The 19,604-nt window shown below is 44.1% G+C and overlaps 1 protein-coding gene across 3 annotated transcripts in view; it reads left to right on the top strand.

Annotated features, from left to right (window-relative positions):
- LOC139054767 (rifampicin phosphotransferase-like) overlaps window positions 1-19,604 on the top strand; it is a 247,928-nt gene that overhangs the window by 7,122 nt on the left and 221,202 nt on the right. For all 3 annotated transcript variants that reach the window (XM_070532366.1, XM_070532364.1, XM_070532365.1), the window contains exons 3-7: window positions 329-579; window positions 14,476-14,541; window positions 15,482-15,592; window positions 17,268-17,380; window positions 19,406-19,458. In XM_070532366.1, the coding sequence (XP_070388467.1) occupies window positions 329-579; window positions 14,476-14,541; window positions 15,482-15,592; window positions 17,268-17,380; window positions 19,406-19,458 (594 nt within the window). The remainder of the gene's footprint in view (window positions 1-328; window positions 580-14,475; window positions 14,542-15,481; window positions 15,593-17,267; window positions 17,381-19,405; window positions 19,459-19,604) is intronic.

Raw genomic sequence — 19,604 nt, 5'->3', positions numbered from 1 at the left:
GCAATACATATAAATATATATTTCGCACAAGAACCTTTGACAAACTTGTGTGGTGCGAAGCGTTTTCCACCGGGAATCTGTGCAAGTTTGTCGCGTGCTGGACACGTGCAAATTATCGCTGAACAAGAACAGCGTTCCTAGCAACCACTGGACTTCACTAAGCTTCACTTAAACTAATTCCCACAATGCAAGAGATCCCCACGTTGGTTATTCTATCTATTTTTTCTGAAAGCGTTATTTGAACCTGTACGTGCTTCCGGAACGCGTGCCCCAATTAGGGTGCGGAATAGGAAGGGCCACGTGCCCAAACTGACGCCCTTTCGCCCAGGGCCACGACGAGGTGCTTTTCTTCGGCGCCAACACGGACGGCGACCGCCTGGCACTGAGCGTGTCCCGCCTTCGCAATCACGTGGCCCAGCTCTGGCTAGCCCTGTACACCCGAGACGGAAGGCGCTACTCGCTGCCAACGGAGGTCACGCTCGACCGCAGCACCGGAAGCTGCTTCTCGGCCGCCGGTCTGAGGCTCCAGTGCTTGGCGCCCAATCGGCGCTGGCGCGTCGCGTTCAACGGCCTGCTCAGGTTGGTCTTCATTTCGCTCGGTGCGTGGGCGCAATGTGCTTTCTATGGAGATAATTCGACAGAAAAACAACAACAAAGAAACAGGGTTAGTCACAGGTCGATACGAAGCTCTCAACAAGGCTGTTTGCGAAGCAACGCAACGTAGTCATTACAATAAAAAGAGCACTAAAGTAGAATGGTGAAATAAAGTGAAGTTCCTGGGTGTCTTGAGCGACAGGAGCACAATCTCATTACGAGGCGTGCAGTAGAGTGGGGCGCCCCACGTTAATTTTAACAACGTGAGGTCCTGCAACGTGCACCCACCGCACGTTACACTGTCCCATTGGCATTCCACCTTCATCGGCTTGCGGCTGCCGCTGCCGGGATGGAACCCACGACTTTGAGGTCACTAGGGCAACACCATAGTCACTGGGCTGCGGCGGCTAGTGAGAGAGGATTGGCCGTTATGTGAAAAGAAAGTGGAGATCTGGCCCAGAGTCCGCCAATTGCTTAACCAATGCCCACGCTTTCTGCGCCAGAAAAAATTACGCCAGGGCCGTTTATTGTCTAACACTTTCACAAGAACGTCATCGATGTGTCGGTAGGTTTTTCTGGGTGGTAGGCGATGAGAATGCATCTGCATCAATTGATTTTATTGCAAATGCATAAATGATGATGCAGAGCAGTGCTGCTGTGCCTGGCTCAAAAAATGTTTATTTTATCTGATCACTGAGTAGTCCAGTAGGAGTGCGTTTGTTCGCTGATTGTTAATCAGGCGATAAACATATGCCCATGCTCCGCGCCCCCCCACCCACGCATTAGACTAATGAGATGTATCAATGAAGTGTAAGCAGGCAGGCGGACCCATAGACACGTTATAAAGCAAGTTTCTCCATTCGGGGCTCATCTTGTCCCCAAACAATATTTGACATGTACAGTGTGTGTGTTTTTTTATTTTAAAGTCGCACCGCCCAGTAATTTATTGAGATGAATGACCTGCGTCGATCAGCGTGACGTGGTATTCTTGGCATAGAAGTAGAGACTTTAAGGGTTGAATCCGACTCGTATGCGTGGCCAAAATGTTCACGCCGCCAATGAAGGCGAGCGCGGCCACATTTATTGCAGAAGCGTAAGGAGCGGCACCTTGTCCGCTTAGTATAGTTGATGTCGTGTTTCGTTTCTAAACACTGGCGCATATCCACTATGGGGGATTGGCCAAGAAGCAGTTGGTTTCCAGTAGGTTTAGAACTAAAACAAAACCAAATTCGAATAGTAGAGCGCCCGGAGTGCTTTACTGCACATGCACTCAATGCACGGTATACGGACGTTTCCACATTCAAGTGCGGCAGGGATTTGATTCCGCGACCTCGTGCTTAGCAGCACAGCGCCAAAGCCACTAAGCTACCACGACGGGTAACAAGTAAATACCAACGCGATTTAAACCTTTGTGACTCGGTATATGGGGCACAGAGGCTACGCGGAATATTGAATAATGACGATTGTAGTGTGATGTTAAAAGCTATCGAACTCAGAAAAACAACGAACGCGCATTACATTTCATTTGAGGGAAAATCAAGTTCTGCCCACGTATGCCATTCACGAGAACATCTGATTCCATTATGTTGCTAAATTGCTGTGCATGAAACGATAAGAAAGGAGGTATGCACTCTCTGCGGTAATTACAGCAGGCAGCATGGTGGAATCGATATTATCAAAACGTGCATAATCGGGCACTATATAAGACAGAAGAGTGCACCTTTGCACTGATTGGTTGGTGTCTCGAGATGAAACAGCGGAACATAAGGGTGGTACAGGCCCATGTTGTGAGTAGTTAAGAAATTTTAATACAGTGTGCACATTAGAAATATCACAGTGGACATAAGTATATGTTTTCGAATTGTGACAAGCCAGTCATATGGTGTTGGTGAAGCGGGACGCTGCATAGCGTACTACTACTTGCCACCGTGATCGGAACATTGTGGCACGTAGTAGGATATATATATGTATCAGGCACGTACCCAGGATATTTTTCGGGGGGGGGGGCGCCACCTCCACCATCATCATCATCATCATCACCATCATCATCATCACCATCATCATGTTTTATGTCCACTGCAGGACGAAGGCCTCTCCCTGCGATCTCCAATTACCCCTGTCCTGCGCCAACCGATTCCAACTAGCACCCGCGAATTTCCTCATTTCATCGCTCCACCTAGTGTTTTGTCGTTCTCGATTGCGTTTCCCTTCTCTTGGTACCCATTCTGTAACCCTAATGGTCCAGCGGTTATCTAGCCGGCGCATTACATGACCTGCCCAGCTACATTTTTTCCTCTTGATGTCAATTAGAATATCGTATATACCCGTTCGCTCTCTGATCCAAACCACTCTCTTTCTCTGAACGTTGTGCCTAGCAATCTTCGTTCTATCGCTCACTGCGTGGTCCTTAACTTGCTCTCAAGTCTCTGCCCCATATTCACTGGCAAAATGCACTGGGAAATGCACAGGCAAATGCATTGGCACTGGACATATTGCACTGGCAAAATGCACTGATTGCACACCTTACTTTTCAAAAATAATGGTAAGCTTCCAGTCAGGAGCTGGCAATGTCTGCCGTATGCAATCTAACCTATTTTTATTCTTCTGTTAATTTCCTTCTCATGATCAGGGTTCCCTGTGATTAATTGACCTAGGTGAACGTACTCCTTCACAGTCTCTAGTGGCCGACTGGCCATCCTGATCTCTTGTTCCTTTGCCCGGCCATTTATCATTATCTTCATCTTCTGCATAATAATATTCAACACCACTCTTACACTCTCTCTGTTAAGGTCTCCAATCATTTGTTGTAACTCGTCTGCATTGTTGTTGAATAGAACAATGTCATCGGCAAACCGAAGGTTGCTGAGATATTTGCCGTCGATCTTTACTCCTAAGCCTTCCCAATTTAATAGCTTGAATTCTTCTAAGCACGCAGTGATTAGCTTTGGAGAAATTGTGTCTCCCTGTCTGACCCCTTTCTCTATAGTTATCTCCCTGCTTTTCTTGTGTAGAATTAAGGTAGCTGTAGAACCTCTGTATATATTCTAACGCGAAAGACGAGTCAGTAAGACGAGAAACTATTTGCAGAACATATTTACTACAACGGTTGCAGCGCTGACCGGTTAGATTCACAGCGCGAGCCCAGCTCGTTCTTCCTCCTCTTTTCTGGAGTGATGGCGCCTACGTGCCTCGTTCAAACAAACAAATACCTCACGCATGTAGCAACATTTTCCAAGCTTTTTACGTAAGCGTTCTGTACTCCTTGATTACGTAGTGCCTCTACGATTGCTAGTATCGCTACTGAATCAAATGCCTTTTCGTAATCTATATTAGCCACATAGAGAGGCTTATTGTACTCTGCAGATTTTGCGATAACCTGATTGATGACATGGATGTGATCCATTGTAAAGTATCTCTTCCTGAAGCCAGCCTGTTCCCTTGGTTGACAAAATCCAGTGTTAACCTTATTCTATTGGAGATTATTTTGGTAAATATTTTGTATAATACTGGACGCAAGCTAATGGTGCCATAATTGTTCAATTCTTTAATGTCTCCTTTTTTTGTGGATTAGTATAACGTCTGCATTCTTCCAGTTTTCCGGGACCCTTGCAGCCTATAGACACTTCGTATAAAGAGCCGCCAGTTTTCCAAGCATTATGTCTCCTCCACCCGTGATTAAATCGACTGTTATTCCACCTTATCCTCCCGCTCTTCATCGTTTCATGTCTTGCAAGGCCCTTCTGACCTCATCGCTAGTTATAGGAGAGTTTCTGTATCCTGTTCATTACTGTTTCTAAGTGAACTATCGTGACTCCTGTGGGTACTGTATACAGGTCAGCTTAGAATTTTTCCGCTGCTTTTACTATATCTTCGAGATTCCTGATGATATTATCCTTCTTATCTTTTAGTGCATACATCATGGTTTCTCCTATGCCAGGTTTCTTTTTTACTGATTTCAGGCTGCGTTCATTTTTTACGGCTTCTTCAGTCTTTCTCATGTTATAGTTTCGAATATCAGTTATTTCCGCCTTGTTGATCAGTTTTGACAGTTCCGCGAATTGCGTAACGCTGTGCGGCCGCCAGTCCCATACAACCGCATAGAGCGCAGGACTCTGCGATTCTAGACGTACTGCGCTCACTGCGAAAAGTTAGAAAAACACCCACATAAGCACAGCAGAGAAGTGGCTACGTGAGGTGGTTCGACCGATAACTGTAGAAGCGTCATTCAAAACAAGTAATTGTTCTCCACTTCCGGCGGAGTTTTCTCTACTTCCATCTCCTGTGCTACTGCCCATCATTTGAAAATGAAAGACAAGATCTCTGCACAGCTCTCAACCAGTTAGACAGAAAACCGTTCACCTTGAACAAGATCTTGGGACCATGGCCTCGTATATCGCAGCTACAGAAGGCCACAAAAGCGCTGCTGCGATATTTGAAAGATACAGGACTGAGTCAGCGTCTGTAATCCGGACTGAGTGACTGAACGATATCCCCGGTGGACTTTCTCTTCTTTCTTTAATCTTTCCGTCCTCGTTTCCCTTTCCCCAGTGTAGGGTAGCCAACCGGGCTCAGTCCTGGTTAACCTCCCTACCTTTCATTTATCATTTTCTCTCTCTCTCTCTACTTCCTTTTTAAATAAAAATATGTTGATCCATAAATATTCTCATAAACAACGGTTAACTTTTTTATTATTTGCTTTTGCTTGCAGTTTGGTAGTTGCCTTGGCTCTCCCCCTTAGTAGATCGCTTAATTTCTCAACTCCTTGCAATTTTTGTTTCCAGTTGCCAATTTTGCACGAAAAGTGCTATACAGTTAGGGAAAAACAGACGAGGCAACCGGCGACAGTCATCTTGCTTATGGGTTTAAGGGTTGTCAGGGTTTCAGGATGGACGCTCATTCACATTATTTTATTTCCCACCTTACCTAACCCATATCACGTGTATATGATTCCGGGCATCTGCCAGCGTCGCGGCGAGCCGTAACGCAAGGAAACAATGAAGCAAAAGCAAAGGGATAAGTTAAACGCAATTGGCGTTTTCTCCGGCCGCAACTCGTTCCATGAGAGTACAGACCAGCTGAGTAACAGCCGCATCCCTCTCCTGGTCCCAGGATCAGCCTAAACAAAGAAGCTTGAACTAACAAAAGCAACAGCTATGCGCGTGACGGTTCAATAGATGGTGACAACTGAACGCATCTCGAGTTAATCGCGCGGGTGCGGAATCTACGAGAAAACTGTCCTTCACATTACAAGAGATGCCGATAACTACCGCCATATAAAAGGAGTGAAAAAGGCAGCATAATGCTGACCGATGAACAGCTGCGAAGTCTCAACATTGATCTGGCGGCGCTTTAGGAATGTGTGAGGAGTGGTGGCGTGGGTGGGGAGGGGGGGGGGTATGCCACTTGATATCGGGGGGGGGGGCCGCCCCCCCCCCTGGGTACGTGCCTGATATGTATATATATATATATATATATATATATTTATATATATATATATATATATATATATATATATATATATATATATATATATATATATATATATATATATATATATATATGTATATATATAGTACAACTAATGGTGGTGTGCTCTTGGCCGCCTTCAGTTGCACTTCCCGCCTTCAAGAGGTAGAACGTGTGTGGAGTGAGCTCCCCTGAACAACACGTTGCACTGTGGTGAACGCGGTTTAAATCACGGGTCCGGGACTTCAAGGCGGTGCGACCTAATGGTGACGCATTTCTCTCGCATTTACCACTTAATCGCCTCTGAATTTTTTGAGACGCCCTATATAGCACGCACCTCAACAAGAAACATAGGCAACACTGAAAAAGAGCGCGGCGTGCAAGACTTTCTCTTTCATTCCACCGAGAATGTCATCAGTGAAAATTCGAGAAGCTGAACCCTGGCTAAATAACGAACTTCGAGGCTACGTCAAAAAGGTGAAATGTTATGCCGAAGTCACCGTCGCTTGCCAGATGCTGACACGCAGCATAAGATGAAAGAACTGGGAAAGAGAACCGCGAAAGGTACACGCACAGCACAAAATGCGCATTTGCGCAACGTAGGGGAGAATGTTAAAAATGTTTAAACTAACCCAAAGCTTGTACGCAAGTACGTCAAGAAAAATAAGAAAGCGGTAATGGCCATTCTATACGTTACTAATGGTACCAGTTTTGCCGCAGTTAAGAGAAGCAAAGTTGACTATTCCAACCCATACTTCGAATTACATGCTCTCGCCATGCCCAAATGTTGCATACAGAACCCACAACAACAGGGGAATCTGAGAGTTCGGCAACATAGCCATTCAAGAGAAAAGTGTCGTGCCCCCTTAAAATAAATTAAACTAGGTTCAGCTGCCGGCGCTGACAATATTTCGAACTTAGTTTTGAAAAAAAAAAAGTGCCCTTTCATTTAGCCTATTCTGAACAGTCATATTTGAAAAATCTATGTCTATCTCAAGGTAAATTACCTCTTGACTGGAAAACAGCAAACATTGTTCCAGCTCACAAAAAGGGCAACAAGTCAAGCTTTACAAACTACCGACTTATCTCTTGAACGCGTAGGTCTCGCGAAATTTTCGAACACGTCATTTACAGAAGTCTAACAAATGTTGTTTTTTTCAGGAGCAGCATGGCTCTCTAAAGGGTCTCTCGCGTGATACGCAAATACTTGAATTTACACATAACATTGCCACTGCATTTAATTCAGGTAGTCAAATCGATCTTTTGAGTTTAGAAAGGCGCTTGACTCTGTATCCCATCTTCTTCTTTTAGTAAAGCTATCTAATCTTGACATTCCTGCTGCCATATTTGGGTGGCTTGAATCCTATGTTACGAACCGAAAAACAGTGCGTCGTTCTGAATGGTGGGTGTTTCGTCACATGTAACAGTTATATACGGAGTCTGATAAGGCTCAGTCTTTAGCCGCCTTTTTGCTTTTGCTTTGTCTAAACGACCTTGTTGACCTTATTTGCAGTCATGTCCGGGCAACCGCACATGATTTATTTGATAAATTAGCTCTATGAATCACTCGAAACTGTTAGAAAGGGACCTCGATTCTGTACGTTCCTAGCCTGCGACGTGGAACATGAAGCTTAACTTCTTTAAATACAACGTCATTCGATTACTAATAATGTAACAACATTGGTGACTGATTATGACATGAATTACTTGATTCTCTCTGTCGTAATGGAACACAAATATTTAGGAGTGGCTCTCGATAAAAGTTTATCTTGGAATGTCCATGTTGCGACAGTGAAGGCGAGTCGAGCACTAAACGTTCTTCGAATAAACGTCTGGAATACAAGTTTAGTACTGAAAGAAATTCTGTACTTCTCAAACGTCCGCCCAGTTATAGAACACGCTTGCGCAGCTTGCGACCCGGCTACTAAATCAAGAGACATGCCGCTTTGTTTTGTGCGCAACGTTTATGACTTCAAGATAAGATACAGTGTTCTTTGCCGGAAAGCTAAGATGGCCTTTACTATCCAAAAAACATACTTGCCTTGGTCTATGCCTTTTCTTCAACATTTTTCGTGAAGCAACAGGGATCAACATAATCATGTACAGGCTCGTCCACTCTTAGGGTGAACACGGCTCACCGTGGCCGCGCTCCGCGGGGCGCTAGTGCGTCCGGTGCGGCGGCGCATCGAAGCGAAGCGGCGCAGGCGCACACGGACCTCGGGGAGGCGCTTCGCGTCGTCTGCTACAGCGCTGGAGCGCGCCGCTCTGGCTTTGCTGTAAAGTACGCTTCGCTAGACCCAGGTGACTGAGCGACCGAGGCGGCGTGGCGGGAAGGCGCACTTCACTTACTGGAGCATTTTCCAGCTAGTTCGGTCTACAGCTTGTGAACAGCCTGCTTAATCAATACACATTAAAAGAAACAAGCTTATCACCACATAAATCACTTAGCATGTTTTTATAAGTGATGAGGGTAAAAATACAGTCATTTCTTCGCGCTCTTTATTAGGCTGGGGCGTAGAGGCGACGCTTGATAGTCATGTCAGAGGCGTCACCCAGCCAGAGGCTGTTCTTAATTTCCCGAGCGATAAAGGTCGGGTTTGCAGCAGCCGCCGCAACAATGGTCATGTATTCAGCTTCAGTGGTCGCTCTTTGCCGGGCTTTACGGGGAGCATCCACAATTCTTCCATCCTTCTTGCAAGCCTGAACTATCCGATTCACAGTATTCAGTGGCCTTTTTGTCATCTACGATATAACGCGTTGAGAATAGTTTTGTAGGCACAGATCTACAATGCGTCGTCTTTCTTTTTCCGGTACCCGCGACATGGCCAGTTTCTGAAAGTGCACCGGGGAAATAAAATCCTGCACTGTTACAGCGTTTTTGTCGCCGAAGTGCCCCGGCAACCGACAACCGAACAAAATGCAATTCATCATGCAAGTCGATAGAAATGCGTTTAATGGAAACACCTCTGGTGTCTTTCGATTTGACGAGTCATCCCAGAATATTTAACTCGTGAGCGGCCAGTCACTCACTTGAGCAGCCATTGGCAGCACCGCATCACCATATTAAGCTAAAATGGAGTAGCATGACCTAAGCAAAAAAAAAAAAAATGAGGAGGGGGGGGGCTCGGTGGTAGATCCGGCTGACGCCCATGGTCAGTTAAATAGTAGACTGGCCCGAACATAGCAATCGGGCTTGGCTTTTAGAAATGTCGAGCCCGTTGGCTGACCACCGGCATGCTGTCGGCAGACGACACCGGGCCGGCCTCATGACCGCCGGTTTAATTATCGTGGCCACGTTCGTACAACACACGGACCGGCCACTTCCCCACGACTGCAACAGCATCGCTTGTTCAAGGCAAGGGTTCCTGTGCCGTATTCATATTTGGGTTTTACCCACTCAGCCTCGCCACCCCCCTAACCCCTAAAAAAAGAGAAATCAATTCCTCCTTTTCTCCAAATTTATCCGATGCCCCCCTATATGGCGTAACGCAGAGGCCATGTGCCACTTCGGGACGCATACCGCACAATTATATGCTAGTGAGAATATACATATGACCTACTCCGAGGAAGTACTGAAATGAAATACAAGCGAGTAACAACTTCATTACCCGGCAAGACGTAATTTAAGCTAGAAAACAGACATGTAGATTATAGATTTTCCACTTCAATTACGCGGTCGGGCAAGGCATGACTGTCCCAACGTGAGAGCGGCCCGCAGCGCGCTGAGTCGCGTACCTCAGGACCTTATTAAAGTTTTGCATCCATTCATCCATCCATTCACTTACCTATTCAAAACGGACAGAAAGGGCATTCGCATGCGTCGTGCATCGACTCCAAGGAGAAAAAACAAACAACTAAATAAACGATGGCGCCGCATGTTTCACTCCACCTAATCAATGTAATCAAATAACTGACCGACGATTCCTCTAAATAAGAATGCGACTTCTCACGTCAGGTTGCCGTCAAAGGACCGGCACCGTTTCGGCAATTTTAACCAATCTGTGACAACAAAAATACGACGTAGAAAGAGGAAAAGGGGGAGTAAAACTGCCGCCAAATCAGTTGCTATGCAGGGAAGAGCCCTTTCCAACATCGCGTAAAGCGCTCCATGCACCCCTACCAGCGACGTTAACGCCTCAATAAGAAAGTCGCGAAGTAGCGGATGTCGCTTCTTAGTTGCTGTCGAAGTAATATTATAGCCCTCCTTATTGGTAAAATCGATGGCAAAAATGACGATGCATGATTGAACAATTGTTCTCTAACTTTCTGTGGAATTTATTGCGGGTTTCGGTTGCTTTTTCAGGACAATTAAGCACATTCGTTCTAGCATCAAGACATGCGCGAAACGGCGCGCTATAGGCTCAACACATGATGACTCCAACGAAGAAGAGCGCGCCTAATAGGTTTCTCGGTATGCACTACACCAAGTGCTGTGACAGTAAAATAAAATGGCACCAGCCTAATAAAGAGCGCGAAGAAATGACTGTATTTTTACCCTCATCACTTATAAAAACATGCTAAGTGATTTATGTGGTGATAAGCTTGTTTCTGTTAATGTGTATTGATTAAGCAGGCTGTTCACAAGCTGTAGACCGAACTAGCTGGAAAATGCTCCAGTAAGTGAAGTGCGCCTTCCCGCCACGCCGCCTCGGTCGCTCAGTCACCTGGGTCTAGCGAAGCGTACTTTACAGCAAAGCCAGAGCGGCGCGCTCCAGCGCTGTAGCAGACGACGCGAAGCGCCTCCCCGAGGTCCGTGTGCGCCTGCGCCGCTTCGCTTCGATGCGCCGCCGCACCGGACGCACTAGCGCCCCGCGGAGCGCGGCCACGGTGAGCCGTGTTCACCCTAAGAGTGGACGAGCCTGTACATAAAACCGCCTAGCTACAATTCACCTCGTTCTGACCACATGTAGAAACTAAGAGAGTGTGACTGCCGTATCAATGCTCTTAAATTGCCTTTCTTTTTTCCCAAGAGCAAGAAAGGAGTAGAGCCGCTTGCGACAGGTTATTGTTACCGCACGACATGCGCTGTTCTTCGGGCTTCTGCAGAGGTTCTTATTTTAACGCCTACGATACTGTTCTCACTAAGGACCGTATTTAGGACTGTATTTTTCTTTGCGCTAGTCTGATTTTTCCATTTGCGTTTTTTACTTTATGGTTGTAATGAATTGCGCTCCATGCGCGGGATATTAAACTGGCCCATTTCGCAGCGCTTACAGTTATGGTGACAAATGTGATGCCTGTGTATACTGCTGTACGACCTGTGTGAAAATATGTCATATACGTTGTATAACCACTCCACCCTGCCATAATAATCTGCACGGATGATGTAGGGTATCTCCGTAAATAAATAAATAAATAAATAAATAAATAAATAAATAAATAAATAATAGTATATTGTGCAAATAATAAGAGAAAATTTGTACTAATAATATCATAAACATTGCGAACTTGGAACATATTCCTGGTTTTTGCCTAAATTGATACACTGATATGTGGGCAGTTCCATGCCGGCGCACTAATTATGGCCTTCAAGCACTTTCCTACTGTCTTCCATTAACGCTTAACAAATACAGCCTAAGGGATGTAAACATATCTCACATATCCGACAACACATTACTGCAAAAATTTCTGTGAATGTTAACTGTTCTATTTTTGGCACCGGAAAAAGTATTTCTTGACCGTTTCAAAATTGCAATTTTTGATTTCTGCTATATATATATATATATATATATATATATATATATATATATATATATATATATATATATATATATATATATATATATATATATATATATATATATATATATATATATATATATACACATATACATATATATATATATATATGTATATATATATATATATATATATATATATATATACATATACATATATATATATATATATGTATATGTATATATATTTTTGGCACCGGAAAAAGTATTTCTTGACCGTTTCAAAATTGCAATTTTTGATTTCTGCTATATATATATATATATATATATATATATATATATATATATATATATGTTTATTAGCCTTGCCGCAAGTATGTGCAACGGATATGATGCCATGTTGCTGCCTGTTCTTCACAGGGAGGTCGGACCAGCCAAGCTGCCATTATGCAGCGTTTATCCTGCCATCCCCACCGCTCGTATACATCACTGTGCTTATCTGCTAAATAAACATAAAAAACTTAAAACTTCAAACAGTGGGGATTGTATTTCCCTGGAAAAGGCGTCTAATTGAAGTGAAGCTTACGTGTGCCACTTTTCTGGGTGTGGAAGGCCTCGGATACAGGTCGTGCACGCTCTTAATTGCAAATAACTCAATGGGACAATTGAAAAAAAATTGTCTGCAGCCAGATTCGACGAAAGACAGCGCTATGGAGGTGGCTATCTATTGATTGCTTACCTACATTATTTAGCGTTCGCGCATGATTTCATCGACGCTGCAGCCCGTGTGGCCAACGTAGGCATCGGACGCCACTACGTCGGCACTGCCGCCTACGCTTTTACTCGTAATTTCTTTAAGTTTCAGTTTCGCGATCGACTTTATAACATAGACTGGCAAGAGTGTTCGAGGCAGTGAACAGCAGCTTAAAGCCTGCCCTGTCAATGACCCCTTTTTTTAGAATGGGCGATATCTTGTGTGCGCAGGAAATTACCGCAAAATATTGCTCCACTTGGTGCTCAGGCTGAGCGAATTTCCTTTTGAAATCAAATATAAGGGACCCCGCGATGCTTGACAAGAGCGTTTTCGCCAAGCTTCAGCCTTTCTACTTGGCACATACTTGTCGTGCTTGTATATTCCTTACGTCCTGTTATTTGGCGCTGTTTCTAATCGAATCCAAAACAAGACGAGATTTCACTTGATCACATCAATGTCCCGTCCAGCACTCGTATAAGACCTGCTTTCCTGGTGTGCGTGCTGCAGGGTAATCTAAACGTTTGGATTAAGCGTAGTAACGTGGCAGAGAGGGCACTGCAGAGCAACCCATTTCGCAGTGTTGTTTCGTGATGGGTTACAGTGAGCACGTCATGGTATGGCCGAAGCGACGAAACATCGTAAGACCCAGTTGCAGCTGTGGTTGACAAAACAGACATAAGCGCCTATGTGCTGTTACTGTAAAGCCATGGTCTATCTCTAGAAAAGTACACGTCGCATAATTTGGCGATGAATATTGCGTGCGCCTTTCACGGAGGTCTGAAAAAGAAAGATTTAAAAACTCTAAGGTATCGAATCTGACATAGCAGATGAACCACTTGTGTAGACTGAAATCAACGAGAAAGAAGAAAGAAAGAAACCCTGAAAGATGTATAACAATCCAAGAGCTCCTAACATCAAGGAAATGCAATCTGTTTATGGGAGTTCTTAGAGCCTTAGAATGTAACACAGTGGTCCTTGCGGGGGCGTCGGAGGAAAGCCCTCGAGGCCATCTTCGCAGGCCTCCCGGGAGGACCAGTCGGCCCGATGATGACGGTTTGTAAACCATCAGAATAGCGGCAAGTCGGATCCGCGAAGCCGGCGCTATGTTATACAGTGACGGGGTGCTTCTTGCGTGTGAACCAAAACGCTGTGGTGCTTCGTATGCTGCCCGAACTAAAATTGTTGTTACCCATAAGGCCCATACACGATTCGGGCAATACCCGCAAAACGCTTGTCAATCTGGGCCGCTTCGTGCTGACCTCCAAAATGGAACTGGTTAAACGCGACGTGAGAAACGGAAATAAAACTATACTGGTTAACATAAACAATATTTCAAGTTGTCTATTCTAGTGGCAAATACGCGAGGCAACCTGCAATATATTCTTGATATTCTTCATAATTGCACTTCAGGGCAAACTGGCGGCTCTGGTGCAGGCTTAGCAGGCCGCCACACTCTATCACCGCCGTTGCACGAACTGGGGTAGAACTCTTTTAAAAGAGCTTTGCTGTAACCCCCCACGGGATACTCCTTTTTCGACACACAGTTCATACTGAAATCATCAACATTGAAGCTGCTTCGCCAAATTGAAAATGGCTCACGGTGAAAGTCTCTCTGACTGCTGTCGCATTCCAACCACGTGAAGTCTTTTTCGGAGGCGCCTTCATCACTTGTCATTGACCTGTCGCATTCTCTGAACGGAAATAACCATGTACAGCCTTTGGAAGACAGACAAAGGCGCCCTAAGCGTAAGTTCTTGCTTATGAGCAAAAAATAAAGAAGTAAACATAAGATGCAGTGATGATGTGCTGTGGAAAAGCAGCCAGAATTAAAACATATTATTATAGGTCCATGCACATAAAGCTTTGAAAGAATAACCGCTTTCGTTATCTTCAGAAATGCTTTTATTACACATGTATGATGACGCACATTATCCGGGCCGACTGCGCAGGTGGTAAAATCCAATGTTCTTTCTCCCTCTGCAGGCAGCAGTCTGAAGCCACAAGTGCGACATCCGCGGAATCAGAGGTTCACGTGAAGTTTGGATTCATGTATGTATTGATATGAACATTACGGCCTTCGTGTGCTTGAATACTTCAACAATGAAAAATGCTGCATTGGCTCACGATAAGATTGTTTGTTTTCTGATATCAGTTGTTTTCTTTAGAGCACACAGATTTTTCTAAAATCGTCTGTGGCAGATAGCATATTTCTAGCCATTGAGGTGGACATTACTCGCCCGAGAAATATAAATGCATAATTGACTAATCAACCAAAACTCGAAAATTACATTTCCACTCAATTAGTTTACGGCTGCTATTTCAAAGGACATATTGTAACCTGTGAGTTTGCAACCCATATGCAGTTGGAGCAAACTTTCAGGGTGACGCCAGTTTCGAGGTACTGAATCCAAAAGTGTGCAGCGAGATGCATGGGCGTCTGATTTATTCTGATGCTTTAATTCGTAAAACGGCAGTTTGTCAAAAAAAGTGTAATATTAATTCACTTTTGCCGCAAGTTTCACGGCGCGTGTCTCGAACGCAGTGCGATTCTTAGAAACCAGTCCAGGTGGCTATGCCTTGTGAACTCACCGGCTGCAATTCGCAAGCTGCGATATGTGCCGTAAAGTTAGTGATTACCGAGGTAATTAGTACCTTTTTATTAATTAGTCGATTTGCACATTAGCATTTTCCATGAGAGTAACGACCGCCATGTCGAGGATGGACTGCAATTGAGCTATCGGGGATGGACTGCAACTGAGCTGTCTGCCACAGACAATCAAGGGTCCCAATTTAACGTTATGCTTAACTCTGCACAGGTTCATCCGCGAGCGCATCTTGCCTTCCAATCAGTCATCGACTGCTGGGCCATTTTAATATCTTGCAGGAAATACAAAATCTGATATGAACCATTGTGCATCAAAAGCACCCTATAGATTCGTTTACAACCGCCTAATTTTTTCTTTGGTCCTTTTTTAAAATTTTCCTTCAGCTGGTCCTCCGTGTCACACACATTGGAGCAGCCAGCCGAGCTGGCACCAGCTATGTTGGCAGAGGGTTGCGCTGAAGGATCGACGCTTCAGATGCTGCGTGATATCAAGAGGTAAGCGTGGCCTACGAAGTAGGTATGTTTGCAATGGGTTTCCCTTTCATATGGGTTGACACCTCCAAAAAAGGGAACCATAGCAAGCCACGGGGAGAACTGTTCTTAACACAAGCAATGACAGTTCTTTTGATTGGCTGGGAAGATGTGCTGAAACACCCACATTCGTAAATCAGTTCCTTGCCCGCATTTCCCAAAAACGATAGCTTCCCATTACATAACAGCACATCGCAAGTGAAGAGAAAGGGCGCTTTGTAGCAAGCGTACTCGGGAAATTTTTCAGAATTGAAGCTTTACCTAACGTTAATTTTTTTCGGCCAAGACAACGGTTTCCGCAAAAACTACCGCCCTAAAGAGAATTTTGGCGTGTCTATGCATCGTTGAGTCCAATTTCGTTTACTTGTAACAACGTACGTCCAGACTAATTTATAGACATAAGAAATGTGTTAGCTGAATTTTCTTCCCAAGTTCGAGCGCAAAGGAAGAAACAATTTCGTCCGTGCCCCCAGCCAACCACGTAGTGATGGTCAAACGACCCGAACCACGATACGTGTACGTTTGTGGTGTGTTAGAAGGGACTTGATGGTCTTGATTCGCTGCATGCCTAACTACATATCTCAAGTTGTTCCCATGGAATGATATCAGGCGTTGGTTTTGTAACTGTGGGATTTATAATTTTGAATGCTTGTGATTGGCTGTAGTAAAGACTCTAAGCACAGCCTGATGGTTCTGCAGAAAACAAATTATGACAAAAGCACAATTTTAATGCATCTGAAATTAAGAAAGGGCTTATCATTTCTTTTTCATTGTGTGGGTTTCTGTGTGCATTACACTGTTGTGTTTAACGTTTAATGTGATTATTAATGGGTAACCAGTGGACGTGGATACAAGTAAGAATTCAGAATTCCCGCCAACGTCACTGCCACTATTCGCATACTGATTTATTTAAATTGAATTCTGGCGTTTTAAGTACCAAAACCACGATTTGAAAATGAGGCACGCTGTAGTGGGAGACTGGATTAATTTTGACCACTAGGGGTTCCTTAATCTGCCTCCAAACCCGAGACACGGGTGTTTTCGCATTTCGCCCCATATAAATGTGGACGCCGCTTCCGGGAGTCGATCGCGTGACCTTAGGCTTAGAGCACAACACCACAGCCGCTGAACCACAGTGGAGGGTACTTATTTACTTAAGAATGCAGAAACGCAAAGCAGTGCTCTGTTTCATTGTGACTGTTTCGCGATGAAGCTAGGGCGTTGTCTAAGGCCATGCGTGAGGAAAGCTCCACGTGACGGAAGTCCTCCAACATCATAATGCTCCGTTATTTTCTCAGTCAGTAGCACTTTTCAAAGGAATTGGAAAGAGGCTACCGCTTTCCTGTTAAAAAAGCTACATTTGATATGACTCATATTTGCTCGGAAAATGCTGTGAGTAATTTTTCAGATTGGAATAAAGAATCTATAGAGAGTGATTAAAATGGTGTAATAGGTTTACTGAGTGTAAGCTTGTGTGCTTTGTTCTTGAGCTGAGCATATGAGGATGGCGCTTACTGGGGTAGTCTTCTTTCTTGCATGGGTAATATATTTACGTAACGTGAAGTCAACATAAAAAAATTAAACTTCACTGAGAAAAAGTTGGATATGCATCCATCGTTTTCTTTTTGTCCTTTCGTAGGCTGGCGAATGAAATGGATTCGTACGATCAAGCTGGCATGATGTCTGGCGAGATCACAGTGGACGGTGAGCGGAGAGAGTTGTGCCTTTGGGGATACAAGATCAGGAACCAAGGTGGGTGCGTCCTGCTGAGAATTGCGCGCGTGCTGCAACATCGAACAAGCAAAAGGCATTCGTAACACTGGAATGTTAAATCGTAGGTTGTTTGCTTCGCATTGTTGGAGAGCTGTGTATGATTTCATGCAACATTCTATCGTAATTTTATTCCTGGCACTTTTGGAATGCACTTTTGGCAACTTGACAGCAACAAAAGAACATTCACGCACAGATCAAAGGAAAAACAAGTTTTTTTTCAAGTATATGTAACTACGCAGAAACTTCCAGAGCGATGAATCAGTAGCGTTTAATTGAAATTCTTCTGCTGAAAAAGATTTGTGTACGGCCCTTATTGTTTTACTCTCAGGTGTCTTGTGAAAACAAGATAGGCCAAATTTTCTTTCTGAAATGCAAATGAAAAGGAAAGATCTAATAACCTTATGAAGTCGCTGATGCGACAACACGAGAGGTCCATCATGAAAACCGACCAGATATCTGTAACTAGACATGAAATTTGTCATTGTAAGACATGCATCTTCCCACAGAAGCAGAATAACGTGGCTCGATAAAACTGGTACGGCTTCTGATCTGTTCCGCTCAATGAATTTTATATAGCATTAGAGCCCAAAAGGCGTCTCGAAAGACTTATTCACCACCTGAGAACTGCTTGCAACACACACAAAAATCCTTTATATATCGTGTCGGTCACGTTCAAAACGCGGCAGCGCAAATGAAGATGTACCACCTTGGGATCTGCGAAAGATCCCGCGGTCTAATACTAGCATATCCACAGCCTGAGACTAATATATTCGCAGCTTCACAACAAAGCATGGTATTGACAATATCCAGCCTCCACAAGTATATGTGAGCAACATTTTGGTACAGTTTTGCTAAGTCCTGACAGAGGCTACTTAGAAGTTAAACGTTTGCCGATATTTCATGGTCCGCAAACTTCTTTTGGTCGAGTGTACATCTATCTAAAGAATAGCACAATTACTGTGAGGCAAGAAAGCGGCCGGCATCTAAAGTCATGAGACTCGATCGCAGGTTAATGAGCCTAAAAAAGCTGCTCGGACCATGGCGAACAGGTACTCCCTAAAAACGTTCGCTGACTGCTCCTAAAACATTCTTGAAGAACACTGATATTGCGGAGGAATACGAGTGCAAGAAGTGCACGTGAATTCCTCCGGGAAAACAAGTCACTGCGTATTGGCGCATTGTATGTATGTATAATCATTGCACTTTTGTATCATGTGATATTTTGTTTATGTATACTGCATGTGTTGTGTTTCCGACACTAGGCATGAGCCAACTTAAACAGTGTCGACTTATCGTGTCCTTTTAAAACTTTAATTTACTGTGCTGATAATATCTTTTAGTATTTTATATAGACTATAATGCGGAAATAAGTGATGTCAACGTCATTCACGGGAGAAGAAGCAGCCGGCCCCACATGTTGGTGCCAACAGCTCCCGATGTGCATGCCATTAAAAGAAGGATGGCGACTTCTTCTGTTTACCAAAGTAGTAACGATAGTAACATAAGATGTATTTCAAATGTGCTGCTTTAGAAAAAATGTGTGCAAATGTAGCATGGTGACCATTTAAGATAAAGGCCATGGCGACGGATGGACAACGTTGTTCTAAGCGCAGGGCATCGTGAAAGTATGTGGAATTGTAGAGAATTAACGAAGAGCAAAAACAGTGGCCTTCTCGTGTTGGTACTAGGGCTGTAATGATAAAGCCTACAGCCATGCCAAAAAAAGGAGCCCATTTGCAAGAGTGAACCAGGAGAAATATTACTACCAAAGCACCACGACTGTGGTACAGGCTACGTTACTACTTTCTGTCAAATTCAGTTAATTGTATGTTTTGCATTAGTGACATGCAACCCCGTCACTTAATATATTTCCTTCAGTATCTTTTCAAATTGGATCTTCCCCTGGGACAACTCTCGCAACTTTCAATTTGTCAGCCTTCCGATATGTGCGATCGTGCTGCCTGAAGACGTTAAAGGTAACACTGAAAATACGTCTTTTTCCAGGTAGCCTACTTGATGGGGCTTGTGAGGAGAACCACCACTTCGGCTTCCTTGAGGTAATGACTATTTTCAGATTCTAGTTTTTGTACCAATCGTCCCTTTCTTACCCAATGTGAGATTTAGCATGTAAAGCTTCACTGACGCCTAGGTGATTGCTTCTATATTGCAAAAATGGTCAAATATAACGGTAATACTGGAAGAT

The sequence above is a fragment of the Dermacentor albipictus genome, chromosome 1 (assembly GCF_038994185.2).
Source record: "Dermacentor albipictus isolate Rhodes 1998 colony chromosome 1, USDA_Dalb.pri_finalv2, whole genome shotgun sequence".
NCBI classification, from domain to species: domain Eukaryota; kingdom Metazoa; phylum Arthropoda; class Arachnida; order Ixodida; family Ixodidae; genus Dermacentor; species Dermacentor albipictus.
This window is presented reverse-complemented; position numbering and strand designations above follow the sequence as displayed.